Source organism: Physeter macrocephalus, chromosome 14 (assembly GCF_002837175.3).
Source record: "Physeter macrocephalus isolate SW-GA chromosome 14, ASM283717v5, whole genome shotgun sequence".
Classification (NCBI taxonomy): Eukaryota; Metazoa; Chordata; class Mammalia; order Artiodactyla; family Physeteridae; genus Physeter; species Physeter macrocephalus.
Window position 1 is genome coordinate 15,432,709 of NC_041227.1, and position 26,556 is coordinate 15,459,264.

General features: G+C 48.5%; 1 protein-coding gene across 3 annotated transcripts in view; it reads right to left on the reverse strand.

Moving 5' to 3' along the window:
- TOX2 (TOX high mobility group box family member 2) overlaps nt 1-8,134 on the reverse strand; it is a 136,290-nt gene extending 128,156 nt beyond the window's left edge. For 2 of the 3 annotated variants that reach the window (XM_028499810.1, XM_028499809.1), the window contains exon 1: nt 8,036-8,134. In XM_028499810.1, the coding sequence (XP_028355611.1) occupies nt 8,036-8,134 (99 nt within the window). Of the gene's footprint in view, nt 1-6,717; nt 7,021-8,035 lie in introns of those variants that run through there. The other variant, XM_028499811.2, reaches the window with a different exon arrangement.
- Nucleotides 8,135-26,556: the final 18,422 nt, after the last annotated feature.

Here is a 26,556-nt window from a genome sequence, read left to right on the forward strand (position 1 = left end):
ACGGGAGAGGCCGCAACGGAGGGAGGCCCGCATACCACACACACACAAAAAAACAACAACAACAAACAAAAAAAACCCAACCAGCTGGGATGCGACCCTCCCTCCATATAATGATTCCTGCTGTCATCCCTCTCCCCTGCAGGCAGCACTCCCTGACTTAGGCTGACAGTATCCCCAAATCCCCTCCAAGCCACCTTGCAACGGGTGCCCCTCTGCCTAGAATGCCTTCCCACCACTCTGCATGCCCCCCATGTAGCCTGCTTGGTGTTCCCTGTAAGACTCTGCCATGTGCAGCGTTCCCACACCTCTGACACTTATCACTTCCCCAGACAATTATATATTTAATTATGACTGCCTTTCGAGCCAGTATATTACAGATCCACACAGCCTTTCATCTAGGAAAGCCGAGTTTCCTATTGAGTCCCTGCACCTTCAGGACAGGGCTGAATCCCCTAGCACACGGTAGGCACTCGTTAAAACCTGCTGAACATCTGAAAAACCCAGCAGGAAACAGGTCATTGCGCACTGAAAAGCCACAACCTTGCTGCTCACTCTAGCAGGAACCAGAAATCCCAACTGTACGGTAGCAAGTTTAAGCATCAGGGTAATTGAACAAAATTTATTATCCCTTATTATACAACATGTTTTCACTAAGATATAAAATTACAGCTTACCACGACTCATTAAGTTAATAATTACTTACCATGTGTTTTTACTGCTGCTCCCAAACCATGCTGAAAAATCACTACGTAGGTTTTTGGTCCATGTAAATAAATAAATAGGATAACTGTCAACCACGTGGATACAGGATGTGCTGACAAGGAGACACAGGACTAAAATACCGAACAGAAAGCACGAGCCCCAAAGCTCTGCCACTCTCATCACCATCATCTCCTAGTTTACCTGTACCACACTTTCCAGATTAGTGGTTCTCAAACAGGGGTGATTTTGCCTCCCCGCCCAGGGAATACTTAGCAAAGTCTGGAAACATTTTTGATTGTCGTGACTAGAGTGCGGGGTGCTGCTAGCATCCAGCTGGTAAAGGCCAGGGGTGATGCTCCACACCCTATAATGCATATGGAACAACCCCCAAGACAGGAACTGTCAGGTCCAAAATGTCAATATTGCTGAGGCTGGGAAACACTGCTCTACATTAGAGGGAACTTCCATGTCTGTTACTTTAACCTGAGCTTCGTAACAACAATATGAGGAACGCATTACTGTCCCCTTGTACAGATGAGAAAACTGAGACTTGGAGCAGTTGAATGATGTGCACAAGGTCAGCGGCCCACGCTGATGAACGGTGCAGCTGCAATCTGAACCAGTCTTCTCTGCCTCCTAAACCCACCTCCCCTCCCACACAGATTCAAGAAGGAAAAAGAAAGATGCAAAGGAAGTGAGCAGCTCCTTGTCTGTCCAGAATGCTGCACAGAGACCTCTTCAAACCCTAGGCGCCGGAAAATCAAATCCAGAGACCAAGGCATGGAAAGGCCAGTTGTTAGGAAGACCCTTCCCCCAGCAGCCGGTGCTGAAACTAGATTCCTCTTGCATTTTAACTTTCAATTGTGCTGCTCTTTGTGAATAGAAATGAAAGCATTTCCTGCTGGGGCTGAGTACCTTACAGGCAGGATTTCCAGCTCTGATGGCAACCTTGTGGGGGAGGTGTTGATGTGCCCATTTTCCAGATGCAGAGACTGAGGCACAGGGAGGTGAAATAACTTGCCTGCACTGAAGATGGTAAGGTAATGTTCAAACCCAGGTCTGCCAGGTCCCAGAATTTACACTGCCTTCCGAACCTGAGACCAGCGGTGGGAAATCCGAGAAGCAAAATTAACACCCTACAGGAGCTGGCAGCTACCCTGCAGGGCGATCCTTGGGATGCAGGTGAGGCTCTTCCCAGTTTACTGGCTGCTCTCCATGCTGGGCTCCGCTCCCTGGGCCTACTCAGGGAAGTTCTTCTAGGAATGTCAGGTCAACCAAAAGACTCTTGGCCCCTGCCATGCCCTGCTCTGGACACGATGTGCTCACCGCAAAGTCTTCGGATTATAAGAGCCAAAAAGATGCTAAATTCCTCAAGCCACAGGGAAAAACAGGCCAGCCCTGAATTTGTTCATTCGGCAAATATTTACTGAGCACCTATGTGCCAGGCAAGCTCTGGGAATACAAAAGTAAAGGTAGACAGACACGGTGGTTCCTACTCTCTGATGCATATAAGGGCCTATCTCTTCAAAAAGCATCATCCTCATCCTTGCCGGTACACCACACTCTACAGTTATAAAGGACATGCCCCAGACTTTATTTCGTTATATTTCCACACCATAGCTCCCCATCTCATAACCTAATGGTCACTAATGTGCTCTCCCTTTGCACAGAGGGGAACAGAGGCCCAGAGAAAGGCACTGTCATGCTCAAGGTCACCCAGCAGACCTGGGCTGGGGGGGGGGGGGAGGGCAGGGGGAGGGGCTGTGTCAGGCCTGGGCTGCTGCTCCTGACATTGGTAAGGTACAGAAGTGTGGTCCCTGAGGAGCACCCCGCAGCCCGGGGGGGGGGGGGGGGGGGAGGGCAGGGGGAGGGGCTGTGTCAGGCCTGGGCTGCTGCTCCTGACATTGGTAAGGTACAGAAGTGTGGTCCCTGAGGAGCCTCTGGGACACACTGTGGGCTGGGGGAGCTATAGGGAGCACCTTCAGACAGAAAGTAAAAAATCTTCCTAACAGAGACAGAGGCACCTTTCCAGAGTTCCCCCAGGACCAACCAGCCCAGGGCTCCTTCCCCAGGACCCATCCACAGCCACCTGTGCCCCAGCAGAAAGATGCTGCGGGGACCTCATCTACTAGGGTTGCTGAGCGGGTGTGTCATATCTCAAGTCTGGGTGAGGTGGGACCAGCAACTTCCACTTCATAGATTTTTGCCATAAGGAGCCTCCAATCATTCACTAACCAAGATTGTCTAGATCCTATCCAGGGGCAAGATGCTGTGCCCAGAGCTGTGTGGGTGGAGAGTTGAATCATTCACCCGCCAGCACAATTTCCTGAGTAATTATGGGTCAGGCACTGTGCCAGGTGCTGGGCATGGTTCCTGCCTGGTGGGAGCCCACAAAAGCCTGTATACAAACAACCAAACCGCTGCTATATAATGTGTGGTCTCCAGAGCTGCAGCAGCATGGTTGGGCGCTCATCAGAGATGCAAACCCTCAGGACCCCAGCACAAATCAGCTGAATCTCAGGGCAGGAAGGGATGCCCAGGAATCTGTTTCTGTTTCAAATCTTACCAGATGATTCTTAATGGGTACATAAATTTGAGACCTACTGATCTAGACCACAAGGCCTTCTCCAACCTCCCTATTTAAAACTGCAAACCGGCCCCTGGACCTAATATCCTTAACCCTCTTCCCTGCTTCATCTTTCTCCATAGTTGTAATGATGGCATCAGTCACAATACCATATCTATCTCACCCATATATTTATAACTTCCTATGCTGACATGTAAGCTCCAGAGGGTAGCAATATGTGTCACTTTGTTTCACTGCTGTACCATCAGTTGCCTAGTGCAGTGCCTAGCACAAAGAGGTGCTCGATAACTGTTTGTTGATTGAATGATGGATGACAGAACATGTCAAAACCCATGCAGTTTTGAACCCCAGTTCTTGGGGTGATGGGGTGTGCCTGGAGAAAGAGAGAACGTTGTTGGCCATGGAGCACTGCATGGAGAAAGTGGTACCCAGGTTGGCCTTGAACACCCTGGGTTCATCCTGGGTTGGCCTTGTACCCAGGATGTTTGGACCAGGGATGAAAGATACTTGGAACACAGAGATGCTAAGCCTCTTACTGGAACAGGTCCCAGGTGGTTGATAGCATTGTTATCTAATTAGTAGCTGGTATGTGTCAAGAACTTTCCTATCCTATATCAACTCACTTAACTCTCCCGAACCTCAGAGGTAGACAATGTTGTCCTCAAGAGGACACTGAGGCTCAGAAATATTAAATAATTTGCCCCACTCACAGAAAGACTTGTATAAGGATGTTCACAGCAGCTTTATTTATAACAGCCCCAACATGGAAACAAACCCAAATGTCCATCGGCAGGTGAACAAATAAACAAATCGTGCTATATTTGTACAATGTAATATTACTAAATAAAATAGAAAAAACTATTGACATACATAAGGACACTTCGTTGAGCAAAATGAACCGAAATGCAAAAATGTATATGCTTCATAAGTTCTAAAACTTAAATTAACTTAGTACACTTAAACTGAACTTAAGGGCTTCCCTGGTGGCGCAGTGGTTGCGTGTCCGCCTGCCAATGCAGGGGAACCAGGTTCGCGCCCCGGTCTGGGAGGATCCCACGTGCCGCGGAGCGGCTGGGCCCGTGAGCCATGGCCAATGAGCCTGCGCGTCCAGAGCCTGTGCTCCGCAACGGGAGAGGCCGCAACAGAGGGAGGCCCGCATACCACAAAAAAAAAACAAAAAAAAACTGAACTTAAATAAAGCATTGATAATAGAAATTAGATAAGTAGTTTCCTCTAGGGGTAGGGGTTACTGACTGGAAAGGAGAATGAAGGAACTTTCTGGGGTGACAGAAATGTTCTATATCTGGATTGGGATAGTGGTTACATGTGTGGTTATATTTGTCAAAACTCATGGAACAGTACACTTAAAATTTGCGTTTTACTGTATGTAAATCATATCTCAATGAGCTAAAATCATTTGCCCTAGGCCACAAAGCCACAAGCAGAGATTTGAATCCAGGTTTGCCCAGTCCCAATGGCCAGTTTCCACTAGTCTGCCATGGTTGAGCAGGAAGCCCCAGGCAATGCCCCCAGCCTGATAAAATACCTTGCCAAAATCCCAATTAAGGGACTTGATAGTTACCCTAGAAGGACATCATGACTTCTAACCCCCAAACCATGACAGAGACGTGTGGGGAACGCCAGACAAGTGTCACGCTGGGAGTCCAGGAACTTGGGTTCAGGCCTCAGCTGTGCTCTTCATTTGCTATGTAACCTATGAGTATACTACTCCATGACTCAGTTTCCCCTTGTGTGAAGGAAGAAGGAGGGGATTAATGGTTCCCAGTAGGGGGCCACAGACAGGGCTACAGGGCCACAAACCCCTAGGCTCACCAGGCGCCATTACTACATAAAATAAGTAATGAGCTGTTTCATATCTTGTAAGCTATTTTTCAAATGCATGCTACTATTACAGTGATTAATAAACATCTCTTTCAAAGCAAAAATGAAACCATAGCAGCTTTGCGTCATTGTGTATCTTCTCAAACAAAAGATACCCAAAGAACAGCCACTGCTCATGACTTTGGTTTAAAGAGGCTGGAATCTCTGTGTTAGAGGATCGCTAAGGGGACAGTCACCAAGGGAACGGTCGCCAAGGGCCCTTCCAGGTCAACTGCCCCATGGCTGTCCAGCATCACTTGGCAAAGGCTTGCCCTTGTGTTTCTCAGGCCCTGTGGGGACAAGCCTCTTATCTGGGCTCCAGGGACCGAGCCCCCAATGTGCAGGCTGTGTCCTGGTTCTGCAGCCCAGTCTATAGACCCCAATTGTGGTCATGGCTGCATCTTGGGCCTGTTTCCCCTCCAGTTCTGAGAGTGACCAGCTGTAAGGACGGAGCCTCCTCAGTCCCTCAACATCAGCTCCTCGGCACAACCTGCCCCACCCCGCAACCGCCAGCACTGAAGGGGACTGCCCACTGATGATCTGCTACCGACAGGCTTCTGATCCACCCCTCCCTGAGCCAAGTGACTTCCTCTGCCTCACCCTGCCATGAGGCTGAAGGATCCAGAAGCAAATCCCACGTCCAAATGCAATGTCAGACCTTTCTTTCACCTATCTTAGCGGCCCAGCTGCCACCCTCCTCCACCTGGACACACCCTCAGCTCTGGGTCAGGGGTCCTAGTTCACAGACAGAAACCAGAATCATCAGCTTCTAACTCCCTGATTGCTTCCCTCCTACCAGGGTTTTACACTGGTTCTTGGTGCTGAGTCAGAGCTTTACAGCGCATCAGAATAAAGCAGGGGCCTCGGCTGAGTTCCACCTCCCAAAGGCCCCCTTATGAGACCACCCCACTCTGATGGGGTTTACAGAAACACCACCCCCAAAAGGAGCACTGCAGGCGAGGGGCAACCATCCAACCAGACTCTGAGGCCCAAATCCCCAATCTCACCCCTGCCCCCAAACCAGGAGCTGGAACCTTGTCAACTTCATATTTTAAAAAATAACAAAGCCAAGGGCAGAAGATAGACGAGCTGCCCCAAACCCAACCGTCTTCTCCTTCCTAAAGACTCCACTTGCTACTTCTAATCAATTCTTCCTCCATCAGATGGAAGCAGCCCGAGAACCGGCCTTCTCTCGAAGACACCATCCCCCTCTTCGGCTTCTAACTTTGCCCGTCACCGGACAAAAGATAATCTCCCCATCCTCCGAGAGACCTCACTTGCCGCCTGCCCCCGGCCCACGCCGCCCCCGGCCCTGAGGGCCCCGGACCCCACCCCAAGCCCCAGGCGAACTGCGCAGGGCTCTGCCCCCAGAGTCCAGAAGCCGCTCCCCAAGGCCTGAGGACGCACTCAGCCTCGGCGGCCCCAGGGTCCGCGCGGGGACGCCCCCTCCCCGCAGCATCCCCACAGCAAGAAGCCTGACGAAAAGCCCGTGGGGTGGGGTTAAGGCCCCGGAGGGCCGCCGACCCAGCCACCCGACGCGCACTCACCACACAGTGCCATGGAGCCCGCGCGTCTGCGCCAGGGCCGCGGGGAAACCCACGCGCGCCGTTCAATCCGGGCTCCGAGTGACGAAAAGCCGCGCTCGGCTCCGGCCGGCCCCGGACCAACGCACAGACCTGCGGACGCACGGACCGTCCGGCTTCCTAACTAAGTTCGAAAGTTCCCTCCCGGGCGAGGGAGGAGACGCGCACGGCGCCGCTGCACCTCAGCGTCCCGGGCTGGGCTCGGCGCGGGGAGCGGGGTCGGTCGCCGCCCGTCCGGGCTTCCAGGCGCGCGAGCTCGCATCGCGCCCGATGCAGCAGGGCTGGGACCTGGCTGCGGGTGGAGGCGGCGATCTCGGGAAAGAAGGGGTGTCCCTCACCGCAGCCCCAGCCGGGAGGGGACAGGCCTCGCTCCCGGGAAGGGACAGGCCTCGCTGGGCTATGGCCAGCTCGCAATCCGAGGCCCCGCCGGGCGGTGACAACCGATTACCAAACGGCCCAATTAGTGCGCTGCGGCGCCGAGAAGTTAAAACGCCCACGCGCGAGTGTGGACGGCCGAGGTGGGGGAGGGGCGGTGTGGTGGCCGCGGCTGACCCCGGGTGTGACCGCGTGTGACTGTGTGGCTGTCAGGGCGATTAGGGTGCCTGAGGTTCCCCGTCCATGGGGTGGCTATGGGTGACAGCGTGCGACTGTCTGAGTCACTGGGAGCGTGAGCGAGTAACTGTCGGAGCGACTTCTTTGTGTGCCTGTCCCCAGTTGTGACTGCGTGTGACGGCGGATGGGGGCATGGAACGCGGTGTGTGGCGTCGTAGTGTGGGAACGGGTGGCTTGCATGTGGCGGTGTGACAGCGCAGGTGGGCGAGTGACTGCGTGTGGCTGTGTAGAAATAAATGACTGTCAGGGTGACTTGTGTGGGACGGTAGTGTAAGCAGGATGGCTGTGTGTGTGACAGTGGGTCAATGTGTGTCGGCTTGTGAATGCATGCGAGGCTCTCAGGGGGACGTGGGTGAGTGTGTGTCACTGTGACATCGTGTGAGTGACTGTCGGGGTGACTTCTGCCTGTGATCCCAACAACTCTGGGCGTGAGTGTCACCGCCAGGGGATCGGCGTGAGTGGCATGTGCCCGTCGGCGGGGCTGATGGGTGCGTGTCCCCGCGCGTCGGCACCGCCGGCATCTCCCCGCGTGTGTCCCCGAGAGCGCCCGCGTCCCGAGCCGCCGGGGTACTGCTGCCCGCGCTCCAGCCCGGGGCGCTCTGGCTCGGCTCTGGGTCCGAAGGCGCGGGCAGGCCCCGCCCTCCCGAGCCCCCACCCCGCCCCCGCCTACCTTGCCGCAGTGGTAATAGTCCAGGGGCGCCAGGCTGGCCGGCTCGGCCCCGGGCCGCGCGCCCACCGCGGGCGCCGAGGGGTACAGGCGGACGTCCATGGCGGGCGCGGCGGCGGCGGCGGCGGCGGCGGCTCCCGCGGGCAGTGCCTGGGCGGGCGGCGGGTGGGAGCCAGTGTGCGAGCCAGTGTGCGAGCTAGTGTGGGAGCACGGGGGGCGGGGCGGGGGCGGCGCCCGGCGGAGCGCCCCGCCCCCGCCCGCCAGCGCGCGCTATTGTTCCGGCCTCGGGCGCCGCGGAGGGCCTGGGGCCCGGACCCGGGTGGGGAGGTTCCTCTCGCTGGCCAGGCAGACGCCGGGTCCCCCGCCTGGCTCTCCGCCCCCGGGGGTTCCGGAGGGTTGCGCGCCGGTCCAGACGGCCCTTTCCCGTCCCGCCTTCGGCCACCAAGGGTGAAGAGAGGGAGAAGTCTGTACGACACCCCTCCCCAGAAGTGGGACACTCCCCGCCCTAGATATTTAGGGCGTCGCTGAGCCCTAAATGTGGCGGAAGGGAAGGCACACTTTCGGAGATGGGTGCTGCCTTACCCTGGGGCTGCGGCCCAGAGCCCGAGGCTGACGTTAGGATGTTCTCCCTCCGTGTCCCACTGATCTGAGTCACTGTGAGAGTGGCCCTGGAGGATTGCTGCTTAAATTCTCACTTTACATATGAGGAAACTGAGGCAAGGACTTGTGGCGTCGTCGGTAATGGCGTGGGCTCCGCTGCCCCCAGAGGATCTAGAACTCAAACCACCCGGAGAAGGCAGAAGGATCCTTCTCCCTTTAATGACAGAGAGAGGGCCGTAGAAATAGCCTAGAAAGTGAAGTTATGGGACAGAGAGGTGACTGAAACAGTCTCCCCCGCCATACACACACACACACACACACTAAAAAAGCCCCCTGCCCCCTAACTCCTCACATCACCTGCTGGCAGCTGGCCTGTTGCTCCTCCCCTTCCCATCTAAGAACTGTCTACTCTAACAGTCTCTACTCCCTCACCTCCCACTGACTGGGCACACACTAACTAAAAAAGCCCCCTGCCCCCTAACTCCTCACATCACCTGCTGGCAGCTGGCCTGTTGCTCCTCCCCTTCCCATCTAAGAACTGTCTACTCTAACAGTCTCTACTCCCTCACCTCCCACTGACTGGGCCACCACTGCCCTCTGCCTTCCTGGCTCTGGCACACTGGGGATGCCTTGCTGGGAAGGGTGCAAGGCCAGGAGGCAGAAATGAATTAGAATGGGATTCTTGGGTGGCAGCAGGACATGAGATGCTATCTGGAAAAAAGGGAGTGAGCCCCTTGCCCACCCAGGAACCAGCTTAGAACTTAGCTCCCAACTGCAATTTGGGTTTTGCTGGTCCTGGCTTCAAGCTAGGACCACTATTTGTGACCATAAAGATCCCCTAATACAAGACAGGTGTGGGAAACAGGCTTTCACTAAAGGTTTGAGAACAACAGAAGGAAATTACAGCTCAGAAAGGAAAGAACTTCTAAATAAATTTCAGCAGTCATTGTTTCTAGAATTCATTGCCATATCTCATTAGAAGGAATTTCCCACTGGCCTCTCTCCTTTTTTCCATCTGGACATCCAACTGACACAGCAGTATTTATTGAAAAGATCACCTTTCCTCCCACTTCTCTGCAGTGTTAAGTTTGTCATAAATCAGGTAGTCCATGTGTGCATTGGACAGTTTCTGAATTTTCTAGTCTGTTCCATTACCCTATTTGTCTCTCATTGTGCCATTATCAGTCTGAATTTCTATAGTTTTATAATAAGTCTTAATGTCCCATAGCATGAATCTACCCACTTTTATCTTCGAGAGTGCCTTGACTGTTCTTGACATTTGCATTTGCACCTTGAATCTTTGGATCAATTTGGGTAAAACTGACATTGTCAACATTGTCTTCTTATCCATAAACATGGTATGTCCTTTCATTTATTTAGGTTTTTTTAAAAATCATCTCAGCAATGTTTTGTAGTTTCCTATGTAGAGAACTTGTTCATCTTTTATTACTTTTAGTCCTGGGTATTTTATGTTTTTGATGCTATTGTCAATGGTTCCTTTATATATATATTTTTTTAATTATCTGTTTGTTGCCAGTACAGTGTGGTAGTTTTAAAATAAGTCAGCAAATTCTTTGACATCCTCCAAAGGGGTGGAGTCTAACCCTTAAAAAGAGTTGACTGGGTTTTAACAAATAGAATGTAGCAGAAGTGATGCTGTGTGGCTTCTGAGTCTAGTTGATGAAAGTTGATACATCTTTTGCCTGGCTCCCTCTTTTGGGACATTTGTCTTTGGAACCCTAAGCCACTATGTAAGACGTCCTCAGCTGCTGTGCTTTGAAGAAGTCTAAAGTAACCCACACAGAGCATCCATATGCAGAGACCTTGAGACTAAAGAAAAGAGAGGAAAATGCCTAGCCAGTCCCCTGCTGTTCCAGCTCCATCTACTACCTGACTGCAACCACATGAAAAACTCTGAAACATCCAGCTGAGTGCTTCCTGAATCCAAAACGCACAGAAACCATGAGAGATAATAGATGATTATTGTTATTTTAACCCATGAAGTTTTGGAATGGTTTGTTACTCGGCAATATAGATCTGGAACATATTACATACAGAAGTAAATTTTTGTATAATGCCCTTGTATCCAGCAACACTGCCAAACTCACTTATTCTAACAATTAATCGGTAGATTGTTTGACTTTTAAAAAAATATACCATATTCTATTCCATCTGTAAAAATGAGAGTTTTAGTTTTTCCTTTTCAATCCTTAAACGTTTTATTTCATTTTCTTACCTTGTTGCACCAGCTCGTACTGCCAGTACATGTTGGAAAGAAGTAATAATAGCAGGCATCCTTGTCTCATTCCTGATCTCAGAAGGAAAGCTATCAATATTTCACCATTTATTATAGTGCCTGCTGTAGTTTTTTGCTTGCTTTTTTGTTTAATTTCATTTTGATTTTTGTAGATATCTCTGTTGTGGGTTGAGGAGGTCAATCTTTACAGCAATCCTCTGAGTCAAGAAATAAGACTGCTGTGGCCATTTTACAGATGAGAAGTATGAAGCCCAGGGAGGAATCTTCAACATCACAGTGTTAATATCAGGACTAATCAGCAGTACCTAAGTCCAGAATCCCACCTGGAGCACTTCCCACGACCCATATGTCCACAGTCTTGGTCTCACTAACTCTGGCCAGGGCTGTAGAACAACAGCCACCAGAGTATGGAGGTCCATGTGCAGTGGGTCAACTTCAGGAAGCAATTTGGCTTCCCTGGGGTCTGCCAGCAGCAGCAAACACCAGCCCTGTCAGTCACCTATGTCCACTCCCTTCCCTAAGGGGAGGTCAGCACCAAAGAGATCTCTGGGAAGTCTGGTAGTGGATCCCAGTAAGGAAGCCATGCAGACCCCAAAGCTTGGGCTTGCCCTTTTTTGTGGGAATTGATCAGATAGGAAGTTGATGACTCATTTCCCTCCAAGAAACACCTCAGCCTCATTTTTTGTTCTCAGGACAGGAGTGGGGTTTCTCTTCCTCTTGACCCCAGGTGGAATCTGGGAGAGGGAGTCTCACAGCTGGTTCAGGCCAGCTTGGTCATGCCCTGCCTGCAGCAATCCAGTCTGGGGACCCAGAGTACCTGCTTATGCGTCTTCCAGTTCTCAGTTTCTGATATCATAAATAGCTGAGATATCAGAATAGGGATGTGTTTTAACATATTTTATTATTATTTAGCTATGGTAAGGAAAATGGATCAGGAAACAATTGCCATTGAAAAGATAGTTTGTTACTCACAGTTCCCAAGAGGAGAGGCATGCCATGCCATAGGGGCCACATGCGGAAGCACCAGGGTCAGTTAGGAGGCACGGGGAGAGGGAATAATTGTAGGCAAGAACATTTATTGTGGTTTCCATGTAAAGGAACAGGCAAAGCAGCATAAACAAATTTAGGATTGGCTAGTTTGAACCATTCCCTTATGGACGCATGGTAGAAACGTACTTCCCCACCCACCTGTGCTTAGGTATGACCTTGTGACTTACTTTAGCCAAGGGAGCATGAACAGAAGTGGTGCGTGTCACTTCCAGGTGGGGGATTTACGGGTCTAGGCATACTTAACCTTATTCTCTTTTCCCTCCACCACGAAAACCCTAACAAATTCCAACTTATTCACTAAAACCCAGTAGAAGTAACACTTCTTCGGTGAAGACTTCTCCAAGAATCCAACTCATTGCTCCAATTTGCTGCTCCAATAACTGTCTGCACACAGGACTGTTAGTGTAGATTTCATCGAACCGTAATAACGCATTTGCCCTATGAGTATCTCCAGGGCAGGGATGATGGCTCACTCATCTTGGTGCCTCCAGGGACTGATACAGGATGGATGTTTCATGCCCACTTCCAGGGGAGGTAGGGTTTTCAAGGGAATTCCTATCTGCACACACATGCACACCCTCAGGAAGAAGAAGCCTCTGAATTGTCCAGATTCCAGGGAACAGATGGGCTACATTTGCCAGTGAGGGGAGTCACAATTTAGCACATGTGGGTGACTCCTGGCAGTATCTGCTCCTCTGTCTCGTCCCTCCCAGTGGCCAGTGTGCATAAAATCTGACTCAGGCTTAGATGTGATGGGATATGGCAAGCTCAGTTGGGGTGTGGAAAAAAGAGGTCCCCAGGGAAAAGCTCACCTCTCTTAGTTGGGGTCTTCCAAAAGCTGATTCTGAGGCAAGAATCCTAGTGCAAGTAGTTTATTGGAGAGTGATCCTAGGACACACAGGTAGGGGGTAGAAAAGTGATCTCAGGAAAGAAAGACAGTCAGTCATGGGCACATTATCATGCAAATTACCACTGTAGGCAACCGGAGCCTCACTCCACTGGGGAGTTCTGGAGAACAATGTAGAACACTGCCTCAGAGTTATTCCACTTGAGGGGCGAGGGGTTGGAGTCTTTATCCACCAACTCCTCACAGCCTTGGTTAGAGGCTGCTCTCAGAGAGCATTAATTCCAGGGCAGTTCAGTGTGGCAAGGAGAATGGGGTTCTGTCAACCAGAGAAAGCCATTAGACAAGGAGATGCAGGTACCAGCAGCCACAAGTTGGGGCTTCATGCACTGGAATGGTGAGGTTTGTGGGGATGTGGACAGAGCCCCGGTAGTGTCTGCCACAGGGCTCAAGTCCACCTAATAACAGAGCAGAACTCTGCTTTCTTTAGGCACTCTCACTCCGTGTGTGTGTGTGTGTGTGTGTGTGTGTGTGTGTGTGTGTGTGCGTGTGTGGGTGTGCGTGCGTGTTTGCACGTGCACGCACGCATCTCCTTCAGGAACTTGGTTGAGGTGGGTGGCTATTGTCTGGTGCATCAGTTGGGCATTCTTGGGGCCCTAACCATTGTACCCCCTCAACAGCATGCCAACCTGTCCATTATTTCTGACAACTGGCCAAGTCAGCCCACAACTTCCACTCAAAATGTCTGCTGGACAAAAGATCAAATGAACCGATGAACATGTGGCAGAGACTTCAGCACAGGGTAATTCACTTAGGCCCTTCATATAAGGGCACTGAGACACCAAAGGCTCTGAGTTCAAGTCCTAAGCTCTGCTCAACTCCCTGTTTTGCCTTATCCAAGTCAATGTACCTCTTTGAGCCTCAGTTTCCACGTCTGCAAAATGGGAGGGTAGTGCCTTCTCCACGGGTTTGTTATGAGAAGCAATGAGGAAATAGATAGCAAAGCACTTCTAAAACTCTGAAGCACTATTAAATTGTGAGTCGTTGTTATTAAACCATGTTTACCTAGTCAACTGCTCTAAAGTCCCCTCACAAAAGGAGGGGACTTCTCCCTGATGTCCCACCCATGAATCTCTCTCCAGCTTTCCAGAGGGGCAGTGCCAAGGTCCATCTGGGAGACTTTACACTCTTTGGACTTTCTTGGGGAGAGGAATTGGGGGCTGGGAGGAAAGAGGGAGCGTGCAGAATCCTTGGGAGATGACTGAAGTTCATGGAGCCCTGCTGTGGGAACCAGCACATTATCTTTTGGGATCCCCTCACCAGCCTTCATGATGGGCATTATTATCAAAGCACTTTTTACAAATGAGGAAACTGAGGCTTAGAAAAAAGTCCCTGAACCTCAAATGTGCAGTGAGAACTTCGTGGAGCTGGGATTCATACTTGAAATCCATGCACCTTCTGCAACAACACACTACACTTGAGTTTAAATGACATCATGCAGATTGTCTTACAATACAAAAAGCTTGTAATGAATGAGCCATCTAGAACATATCCCCTGAGAGCTCTCAAGGATTCCTTACCTTTGTCTGCCATGTACACACCTGTATATCAGTGTGTGCTAGTTACAGAAGGAAAGAAATCAGAAAAGTTAAATGTGAATGAACCCCACTCAAAAAAGAAATAAGAAGATAAGTAACCATGTGCTGCCCTCTAAGGGGAAATTAAAAGAAGCTCTAATAACAGCTAAGAAGTACTGAGTGCCAGATGTGTGCCAGGCACTATGCTAAATGCTGTACATCTATTACCTCTAATAATCTTGACAACAACTCCATGAGGTAGGTACTACTCTTATCCCTATTTTACAAGTGAGGAAACTGAGGCACAGAGAGGCCAAGTAACTTACCTGTAGTTAGTACGTAGTGTAGTCAGGATTTTCAACTAACTAGTTTGGCTCCAAAGTCCACACTCATAACCACTAGACCTTACAACATCTCTCTAATCTTACATATAAATTTCAGCTTATGCAAAAAGAAAACCCTGTTAGTGTTTTGATTTGAATTATACTTAGTTATTAAATTAACTTGGGGAGAATTGAGGGGGTTTTTGATAAAAAGTCTTTCAATCCTTTGAGATTTTATAAATATGTATATAAAGGAACAATATTAAAGTTGTGGATGAATATCTTGTGTCAACAAAACTAACTAAACTCTCTTATTTGTTCTAATAGTTTTTCTGTAGATTCTCTTGGATTTTCTGCATGAATGGTCATATTATCTGCAGAAAGAGGAACGTGGGGAGACTGATTCTGCTCTTCCATTCCAATCATCTTACTACTTGTTTCTTTGTCTTTTCTTATTTCATTGTCCAGCACCTCTAGAATCAATGTTAAATAGAAGTGTTGATATCAGGAATTCTTGCCTTGCTCCTTACTTCAATAAGAAAACTGATTACATTTCACCTTTAAGCTATTAAGTAAGATACTAACTGTAAACTTTTGGTGATACTCTTTATCAATTAAAAAAGTTCCTTTTTATTCATATTCTGCTAAGAGATTTTTCTGGGGAGCATGAATTAGTAGTAGTTTATAATATTTTTTAGCATATATTAAAATAATCATCTGGATTTTATCTTCCAACCTACTAATATTGTAAATTATATTAATAGATATTTTCATTGTGAACCATCCTTGAATTCCTGGGATAATTGTTGGAACTTCTATTCAGTCATAATTCATTTTTTAATACACTGCTAAATCCATTTGCATTATTTCATTTAGAATTTTTTGCATCTACGTTAGTAATTGAAATCGGTCTTATTGTCTAATTGGTCTAATTGTACTGTTATTGCCAAGCTTTGCATGCCAAGGTTATACTCATTTTGTCTCATGAGTTGAGGAAGAATTTTGGTAACTGATTCAACTGCTTAAATTATAATTAGATCATTGTGTCATGTTTTTCTTCAGTAAATGTTGGTAAATTATACTTTTCTAGAAAGTTGTTCATTTTCTCTAACTTTACAAATGTATTAGTGTAAAGGTGTTTTTAGTCTTATGGCTTTAAGAACTCTTCTGTATCTATTATCTATACTTTTTCTTTTTCTTTATCATACTCAAGGTTTGTCTTTGTCATTAGACTATATTTTTCCATATTATATATTTTCTATTTTCTGTATTCTCCTCTAATCTACAAATTTTTATAGCAACTGGGTAAAAAATCAATATTTTTAAAAACAAAGGTAATTACAAATTACCTGCACTTAGAAAGTATTTGGCAAATATTAGTAAGGGTAATATATGAAAAATATTTTTGATCACATGCCAGAGACTAGAGATTGAACCATGATCAAGACATAATTTGTGCTCTCAAGGAGCTCACAGCTGAACTGGGAAGACAAACAAATAGTCAATTAAATACAGTGTAGTAAACATAATAGAGGTGAGAAAAAATAGAATGGGAACACAAACGAGGACTTCCTGAAGGAGGTAATGCTGAGCTGGGCACTGCAGGGTACTGAGGAGTTAGTCAAGTGAAGAGATGGGTATCTCTTGGCTAGGGCCAAGAGATCTGTGATCTTAAGTCTCCTTCATTTCCACAAGAGAATGTCTCCTAATATTTCCCCCTTCTAAGGATAACGAGGCTCCACTTTGGACCCAGACACCCCTCTGGCCTATATTCTCCATCACCTGTAGTAGCCTCAGTGATGTACAGGCTTGGGCAAAGAAGAATAAAGATAGAGTTCATTGGTACTTCTCACCTTGAAGAAGGTATTTGACTATTTGTTTGTCTGTCTTCCCATGAGGGAAATTTCTAGCGTGATCCTAACGTTCTGTATCTTGATAAAGGTTTGGGTCACACAGGCGGATGCCGTTGTCAAAACTCAGAGAATGTACATTTAAGATTTGTACATTTGGGACTTCCCTGGTGGCACAGTGGTTAAGAATCCGCCTGCCAGTGCAGGGGACACATGTTCAAGCCCTGATCTGGGAAGATCCCACATGCTGCGGAGCAGCTGGGCCCGTGAGCCATGGCCGCTGAGCCTGCGCGTCCGGAGCCTGTGCTCCGCAACGGGAGAGGCCACAACAGTGAGAGGCCCGCGTACCGCAAAAAATAAAAAAAGAAAAGAAAAAATGTAAACAAATACTGGACTCTAAATAATTACACGCATGCTGATGTATTTTAGGGACGTTAAAGGATGTCTGCATTTGAAATGTGTCCAAAAAAATAATGATTAATGGACGGGTAGAGAAATGGATAGATGGATAAGTATGCAATAAAGCCAGAAAAAGTAAAATGTTAATGGCCAAATCCAGGTAGTGGATATGCAGGTGTTCACTGTAATATTCTTTCAATGTTGTTTATTAAACTGTCATAATAAAGTGCTAAAGGAAAATATCTTGTATATTGCGGTGGCAATTGTTTAAAGACATATTTTTTGCCTGACACGTTGCCTGCTTCCTGCTATTTATGATGCTTTCCCCTTTAAAAGAATGGAGAGAGAGAGAGAGAGAGAGAGAGAGCGCACTTCCTCTCTCTCTTCCTTCCTTCCCTCCCTTCCTCCCTCATTTCATCCTGGAAATAGCAACTAAGTGCCAGCACTGGGTTAGCAGCAAATCCCTCTCAGGTTCCCCTCCTCTATCAAGCCCTGCTCACCCCCTTTCCCCAAACAGCATCCGTTACTCCCTCTGATAGCAACTGTCTTAGACCCCAACTAAAGGCCGTTCCGAGTTGTAAGGAGATTAGAGGTACTTGGGAGCCCCACTGTACCATCAGCCTCGGAGAGAAAGAATCTGATTTATCTTTGCATCCCCCCACCCCAGCTCCTGGTCTGGCATGCAGCAGATCGTACAGGACCGTCTAGGGAATGCAGAGACAGAGACAGAGAAAAAGTGTTCTGTGTCCAGCAGGTAGAACTCTAGATGATTTTTTTCAAACTTTTTTTAATGGTGTCAGATTGCTCTTTGGATAAGAACACACAGGTCGCCTAGGGGCCCCAATGATGCTGTCAACAAGGCTTTTCACCCCTCGAGGGAGGAGGAGCCAGCATGCTGAGTTGCAGTGATGTTTGTTTGCTTGGCTACGCGTTTATTGTTGGCTTATTTATTTTTCCTTTTGTTTGCCATGTGGTTCCTTTAAAATATCCAGAGAAGGAAACCACTACACATAAAGAAATTTGAATTTTTGAATGCCCGCTTCCCATCTGAAATGTCACTTGCACGTTAAGTCTCTGTCCCTGAGTTGCTGTGGCAACCTCGGCAGCACTCTTTGCCCGGGGTGACAAAGGGGCCCTTTGTTAGCCGGGAGGCCAGGTCTGGGTGCAGGGACATCCTATTCAGCCCATCGTAACAAAGGAGCACACGTCCCCCTCTCTGAGCAGGGCAGCCGCCGGCCTGATTATGCCTGCACTGTTGACAACCTTCCACGGGGAGACCGGGAAAAGAAATCCCCTATTATTGGCATCTTTGAGCCAAAGTTGTTTTTTTTTTTTCCTTTTTCTCTCTCTGTGCTGCTTGCTGTACAAAAACCCCTGCAAAGGGCCCCATTCATGCTCTTGCAGAGAAAAATACCAATTGTGAGGCCTCCCTGGAAGAGGGATGAGGCTCCCAATCTTTTTTTTTTTTTTTTTTTTTTTTTTTTTGTGGTACGCGGGCCTCACACTGTTGCGGCCTCTCTCGTTGCGGAGCACAGGCTCCGGACGCGCAGGCTCAGCGGCCATGGCTCACGGGCCCAGCCGCTCCGCGGCACGTGGGATCCTCCCAAACCGGGGCGCGAACCCGGTTCCCCTGCATCGGCAGGGGGACGCGCAACCACTGCGCCACCAGGGAAGCCCTCCCAATCTTAATTGAATCTCCTAAACTTGGTTATTAAAATGGCAACTCCAGCAGCAGTGGGTGAGAAGATGGGTTCTTCAAATTTTAGCAAGCAGCCTGGCTCTGGCCCAGAAGGAAGTCCTGGCCGCCCCTGGATCTGGAGTGACCTCTGTACCCAAGAGCAGGGGGCTTGTGCCAAGGGCAGCCCCCCACCACGTACTCTGATCAGATCCGGGGCTCAAGTGTCATTCAGCCTTGGACTTTCCTCCTCCCTCGAAGTTGAAACCCCAGGGAGGATGTGGGGTGGGCACTGCCCAGGGAAATGGCTGAGCTGCCCTGTGAGAGCTGGCTGGGAACCCAGCATCCTGACTTCCAGGCCCAGGCTCTTCGGGGTCACTGGTGGGTGGAGAACAGCCCAGGCCAAGGCTACAGCCCGTGGCCCTCCTTCTGCCCCCAGAGCCATGGACTTCCACCCCTCTACCTGCAGGGTAGGATCATTTGAGGCCCTTTTCCATTTCCTCTATCACTGTTCCCACCAGAATCATCTTTCACATTCCTCTTTCTGATCCAGTGATGTATGTAGAAGCTAAGACTGGGGGCTCCAGCAGAGCCAGGTAACTGTTGTCTGTCTTATTCACTATGCACCAGGGGCCAGCACAGAGCCTGGTGCACAAGGTGTACTCTGAAAGTACTTGTTGAACCGGTGAATCAAGAAGGAGTGAATCTCTCAGTATGGACTCATTTCATTGTACCAACCACTCCCTTGAGGTTGAAGCCATTTTCCTCATTTAATTCCATTCCTGCTGTCCTCTGTTGTAAGGTCCAGGGCTGGAGCAGGCAACCCAGATGACAGATGTGCTCCTGCCCAGAGGGGTTGCATTCAGACAGTTGTGCGTGCAGACCCTGCAGTCGAGGACAGTAAGTGCCCAAAGAGGGGGTGACCCCGGGGCTGCAGGAAGCAAGAAGGGAGAATGCAAGGAGTACAGAAAGACTTCCAGGCTGAGGACACTCCCAAACAAAAGAATGACCAGAGCTGGCTGAGCAAAGAAGAATGCTTTGTTCAGATGAAACAGCAAAAGGAAGGCAGAGTGGTATGTAGTAGCCCGGGATGTGCAATAGCCCCATGAAGCTGGCTGTCGGTAGAGAGTACAGAGCATGGCAGAGAGGCCTGGATACGGCTGGAGAGGCAAAGCCAGAGGGAGGACCCTATGAGCCAGGCTTAGGAGCTCAAAGCCAAGGTGACCATGGACAGTTGTATACATTGTGTACTGTGTAAAGGGGGTGAGTAGAGTTGAAATCCAGCCTGCACTCTGCTGGCCAAGCCCTGTGACCATGGCTGAATCCTTCCACTTAAAAAGGCAGCAAGGTCAGTTTGCAAAAACATCAGTTACTCAGATGCCTGTTCCCAGGGGTGGGCAGCTGTGTCCTGAGTCCAAACTTCAGGCAGTGTTTATTGGGGGGAGGGGCTGCCAAGTCCAAAGGGAGGCCAGGCAAAAATCCGGATGAATTAGCAGGTCCTGGAGAACCATTCGGGGCTACTTGCGTTGCCAGGGATGTCTGAACATGCACCCTCCGGTCCACCCAAATTTTCCAGCCTTCCACAACAAGGGGTGAAGGCATTTGCAAAGGAACCGTGGAAACTCTCAGCCTCAGAGTCAATTCTGAATTAAGAGAGAAAGGAAGGCAGGAGGAGACAGAGTATGAAAAAGGGCGGAGGTTCTCGTTTTTGAGGTCTCCATGGGATGGGGCTAGAGGAACCGTGAGAAGGCTGAGGATGGTATAATGAGGCCTGCAAGTTGAAGGTTTTAATTTAATGTGGGGGAGTGGCAGTACTAAGGGAGAGACAGTCTCTAGGGTGTGTCCTCAGCAGTGAGGATGGGCTGGCCTTCAGAGAGAAGGGTAAGTCCAGGACAAGAAGACTGGGTGGTAGGCTGGATCCCAAGGTGGGAGAATGAAGCCCCAGGCCAGCAGCTAGACTTGGCGGTAAGGGGCAACCAGACCATGACCTCCTCAAGGAAGGGCAGGGGTGGAATCTGCCTTGTGTCCCAGGTGCCCAGCCCTGCTTCTTGCACATGGTACATGAGCTATAAATACTTGTTCAATCAATGACCGAATTGATAACATCAGTGATCCAGATATTCTGAATGGCATCTGTGAATGTCTGAGAGGTTTGGAAGGGAAGGAAGCAGGGGAGGGTGGGCCAGAGGAGAGGAGTACGCAGAGAGGGTGCCTCTTTTAGGGTAACATTAGCTGCTGTAACAAATAACCCCCCAATTTCAGTGGTTTAACCTCACTGCAGAGTCCAATCTAGTTGTTACTCTTTGGTTGACAGCTTTACTCCATGTGTGATTCGGGGATCCAGGCTTCCTCTCTCTCTTGGGCTCCACCCTCCCCCAGGGCCTTGGAGTTCTTTGCATTGAGCTGGCAGATAAAGGCCAGGAGAGGGGAGAAGCCCCAGTTGCTTCGTACAAACCGCAACCAAGAAGTGACCTGTCACTTCTGCTCACCTTCCCTGGATGAGAACTAGTCTGTGGCTAACCCTGGATGCAAGGCACACTGGGAAATGTAGTCCCTGCCCGGAAAAACGCCTCTTCAGAACAGTGTTACACCATGGGAGGGGCAGCACAGATTTTTGGTTCAGCGACACAGGAGGTGACAGGGATGTGAAGAAGGTGGGTACAGGTGTGCGGTCGTGGCCAAGGACAAGAGCTGCTACCAAGTGAGCCTTGGACTGAGCTCTGGGCCTTGCTTGAGATTCTAATTGGAACATGCAGGTGAGTTGTGCAGGGGTAGGGGTGGGATGTGACTCTCTCACATTTGATCCTCACTGAGTCTCGGGAAAGGGAGCTCTTCAGCTCATGACCCCTTCTTGACAGATGAGGAAACAGGGTCCAATAGAGGACCTTGGGCAAAGTCAGAAGCCAGAACTGGAACCCAGGGCATCTGTTTCCCAGTCCTCGCTGACCCATCTAGTCCACTGCATCTAAATCGATCCTCCAGAACACCACTGAGATTTTTGTGTCATTCCAGAAAAACATCCCAGCACATCATAATCTTCTTCCCAAGCTTCTAGCGAGCAGCCTGCGACAGCTGGGAGGAGGGGCCTTTATTCTCAGGCCCTGTGGGTGGGGCTTGGCTAGGCTCACCCTGCTGGGTCAGGGATTCTTCCATTATTGCTCAGCAACTCGGTTACAAAGTATAGGAACTTTGAACTTGTTTTTAAACACTATCAACTCTGCTCTGTGTTCGTTAATTTCCCTTTGTCCTGAAGCTGGACCCAGACAAAAACATCTTTTCCATCAATAATTCAAAAGGACTCTTACAAAGTGACAGTGGATTAAATAACAGCATTTATGATAAAATCCCCCCACCCTCTTTTTTTTTTTCTTTTTTTGGCCTAGCACCAAAAATCAAATGCCAAAAAGGCAACCCATCTCAGCTGCTTTGAAACAGGCTGTGTCAGTTCAAAGATTGCTTCACTTTGGACACTGTGTGACCCTGTTCGAGCCGCCTATGAAATTAATAAGCACAGGCGGATCATCAGCCCTATACCCCAGTGTTCCCCCCAATGCCTGGCACACAGCAGGTTCAGTAACCTTAGGATGGAAACCCAAACCCTGGTTTTCTCTGACTGCCCCAGAAGGCAGCCAATTAGAGTTGGAGGAGAAACCCCTTACTCGTGGTTTTCCATTTTAAACCCGAGTGTTCTTACATTGCCTTAAAATGTATCAATGCAATGGCACGAGAGTACTCCCAGCACCCAGCTCCATGTGGATCACAGCAAACAATCAATAAATCTTTTCTGAATCAATGAACCAATTAAGTAATTAATGTCCCAAGATGGGCTTTCACTCATCACATTATTTCCTGAAACCAAGGACATGAGGGTACCTTTTCTTTAGCAAAGGGAAGTCACTGCAAATTGGAGGATTGGGATGTGCAAAATGACATCTCTGGGGCCTGTGGCACCCCCCTCTGACCCCAAATCCTACCCGCCTATGGCTCCCACCCCCAAATCTTCCTCTCCGCTACTCCCCTCCTCCCTGCTGCTTACAATCTCCACCCTCAGACTCTGCACACCCCCCTTATTTCCCACCCACCTGTTCTAGCCTCACCCTCCAGCTCCGATGCCCACCATGGCGTCAAGTCCCCTGGGGTCAGCCTCTGAGGGAAAGAGAACTTGAATGACCCCTCCTAGCCCCCATCACTACCCCTTGGTGGGGAGATACCGGGAGGGTCCAGGGGGACCCCCTGGGTGGAGGAGTGGCGGAGTGGGGTTCTTTCAGCTCCTGGTACTTAGCAACCTCCCCATGGCCCAGCCTGCCCACCTGGAAGCTATCCCACCTAACTGGGAATTCAGGGAGGCAGATACTTGCAGGAGGAGGGGTGGACAGAGTCTAAGGCTCTTTCCCCCTCCCCCAACCTAAGTATTTATTTAACCCGCAACTTTACTCCAATCTCAAAATTAATATTAATGCTATCAACCCTTTCTCTCATATATGTTTTTAAAGTTTTTCTTCCACATTGGTGTTTATCTTTTACTTTCATGCCTTCTTTTGCTGTATAGAAATCTGTCCTCAAAAAAACAAAAACAAACAAAAGAAATCTGTCCTCTAGCAATTAAATCTGTCAATCTTTTCCTTTAGTTTCTCTAAAGATCCCTAAAATGTTCTCTTGGGGTTTCTTTTTTATGCTGTATGGATTTAAGGATTGCTTTTTTTTTTTTTTCTTTTCATCTCTGATTTAGCTCTGAAGTTTATTTTGGAGTAAGACCCAAGGACAGTTTTTAGCTTAACTTTTTATCCCAATGGCTAGCCAATTTAGATACGATTTAATAAATAATTCATCATTTCTCCCCCAAATGTGAAACACTGGCTTCATTATATGACAATAGCCACGGACCCTTGAGTCTATATCTACGCTCTGTGGCCCCTTTAATTAATTCATCACTCCCCATCCCTTTTACTCGCAACATGCTTAGGTAAATGGGTAAGGCGAGTCCCACTCACGCCTCCTTTTCAGGAAATGCCATTCTATTCTTTCATACCTACTGTTCCAGATTTATAATAATTGTTAAATTCCCATCAGTTTGAGGGGGATTACCTTGAATTAAAGACTAATCTGAGAAGAACAGACATCCTTACTATACTAACTCTTCCTATCCAGAATAGGAAGTCCTATTAGGTACTTATTATATTTATTAAAGTCCTATTTTATATCCTTGAGCGGAGATTCATTATTTTCTCCATATTAAACCATTTCCTGATCTTGTCTCCTGGAATCCTCCTGGATGCACTTTTTTTACCTGACTCCCAGGACACCACACTTTCCTACTTTTCCTCCTGCCTCCCCAATGGCTCCTTCATGGTATCTTTTGCTGGCCCCTCCTCTGCTCCCAGACCTCTTAACAATGGGCGCCGAAGCTCAGACTAAATCCGCAAGGGTTCTCCCAAGTGAGTAATTCAGTGATAAATATCTTTGTGCAAATGGGTCTTCCCATGGTTTGAGTATTTTTCTCCTTATGATTCCTCACCAGTGGGGAGCACTGAGCAAAAGAGCCATGGAGGGTATGATTTCTTCTCATGTGAGTACTAACTATGGTTGCCTGGATTCTTGCATGGTCATCTTGGCTCAGTGCAGAGAGCTTTGGGAGACTGGGGTAAGAAAGCCACCTTGTCTTAGGGTTAAGCTTCCATGGTGACCTATGAGGATAGCAATCTCAATTTGAAATGCCAATGCAGGAGCTCTATGTAGAAGGAAATTGTGGTAGATTGCAAAAATGGCCCCTCCTCCACGTGTGGAAGAATGATCTCTGGACTAGTCAGTCCTGGGTTCGAAACTCAGCTCTTCTCTCTACTCACAGTGTGGCCTTGGGGAAAGTAACAACATCTTCTGAACCTCTGTTTCCTGCTCAGTGAAATGAAGACAATAACATTTAGATGTTGTGGGTAATTGATTCATTTATTCATTCACTCGGCAAACATATATTGAGTGCCTGTCACACGCTTGGCGTTGTTTTAAACACTGGGAACCCAGCACTGATAAAACAGACAAAAACTCATGCCTTTGTGGAATTTACATTCTAGGAGAGGATAGACAATAACAAAATAAGCAAAATTGTAAGAGCCAGTGTTAATGCTAAAAAGAAAAACAAAGAAAGGAAATGGAATGGAGTGAGGGTATTGCATTTGAGGCAGGAAGCACTCTTGTTAAGGTGACATTTGACTGGAGCGTGTCAAGGGTAGAAGAAGCAAGATCGTTTACGTGCTATGGTGATTACTGAGAGAGGTGATGGTGGCTTAGGATGGAGTGGTGGCCATGAGGATGGTAAAGATATCTCACCCTTAGTGTAGTAGGAGCAAAAGGTTCAGCCTAAGAAAGTATAAGAATTGAATTGCCATTGAGCTTGAGCGTGGAGCAGGTGTAGGGGAGATCAGGAGTTCAGTTGGGACAAATTATATTGGAGAAGTCTGTTTACTTCCGGAGGGAGAGAGCAGGCAGGTAGCTGTATGGGTCTGAGCTCGTGGGAGTGGCCCAGACTAGCAATACAAGTTCAGGATTAAATAAGAAAATCAAATGAAGTGTTTGGACCCCTGTGAATCTTAGAAAGGAGACAGACAGGTCTATACCGGGCACTTGTCTAGGGTGACTCCCTGCTAACTTGCTCCAACATATTAACGTGGAAAATCACGTTAATTTTGCCTCTGCAAAATCCCATATTTTTTACATGTCACAGTCCCTCTAGGCCTCTCACGGATGGGTTTGAACAACCAGTGTCCATCAGGAGGACCTTTAGAACTTTTTCCAAACACTCCTTCCTGACTTAGTTGTGCCCTTGTGGATTCCAGCTCAACGGGACTAGGTCTTCATTTTATAAAAGGTCCCCGGGTGGTTTTTGTGGACACCCAAGTATCACCCATTGGTCAGAACCTTGAATGCTAAACTCATAATGCCAAGAATATTATTTTAAAAGAAAGAAATTGGAAATATACAAATAATAGAGGTGGGGAGACTTATCCTCATTTTATAGGTGAGAAATCAGTAGCTCAGAGGTTAAACAATTTGCCTAAAATCACAGAGCTGGTGGCTGACGGCCAGGATTTGACACAAATTTTAAGGCCAAATGCACGTTCTTGTCACTACACCACTCTGCTGCTTGGTCACTCCTAATCCCACTGAGGAGGGGAAAGGCTACTCTGACAGTCCGAGTGATAGATATGCGTCAGGGGTAAGTTCTCCTGCCCTCTTAGCCAACTTTTCAGCCTGAAAGAGGTAAGGATTTAGTCAGTGTGTCCCAAATCCTGGTATAATCAGAATCCCCGGGAGGATTCCTGTGCCTCTGTCCCAAAAGTTATACTTCGTCAGATCTGAGTGAGAAACAAACAGCCTTAGATGCAAAGTGCTGGCTGCCCCAAGTATTCAGTCATTCCTGAGAATCTTTCTTCCACTTCCTTGTGATGTCCAGCCCCATGTCGTGAACCTCCCCAACCTCGGTTCTGGCCCTTGGGTCCTGGCAGGAGAGGGTTAAAGCCCTGAGAACTCGGGGGCTCTTCTCTCATGAGAAAAGAATGTGGAGGGGAGCAGCTGAGCGGGCTGCGGGCTGTCCAGTGCTGAGCATGGCCATTGTTGCAGAACAATTGATCTCCAGGAACAGAACAGCAGACGCTAATTATGGGACACTTGTGTTGTCATGTAATTATGAGGCCTCTGTGACCATTAGCATAAGAAACTAAGCTCACTGGCTTGTTTTGGTCATAACTTTCCCCAAACTGCTCTACTCAGGAATCTGAAGAAGTAAGACTATTAACTCAGAGTATCATAAAAGACTCAGCCCAGAGATTCTCGAGTTTGGTCACATTGAAATCTCCAGATGCTTGACAAATAGACACACTCTCAGGACCCACTTCCAGAAACTTGGGTTTGGTGGGTCTGAGTGGAAACGAAGGTAGGTTAGCCATTGAAATCCA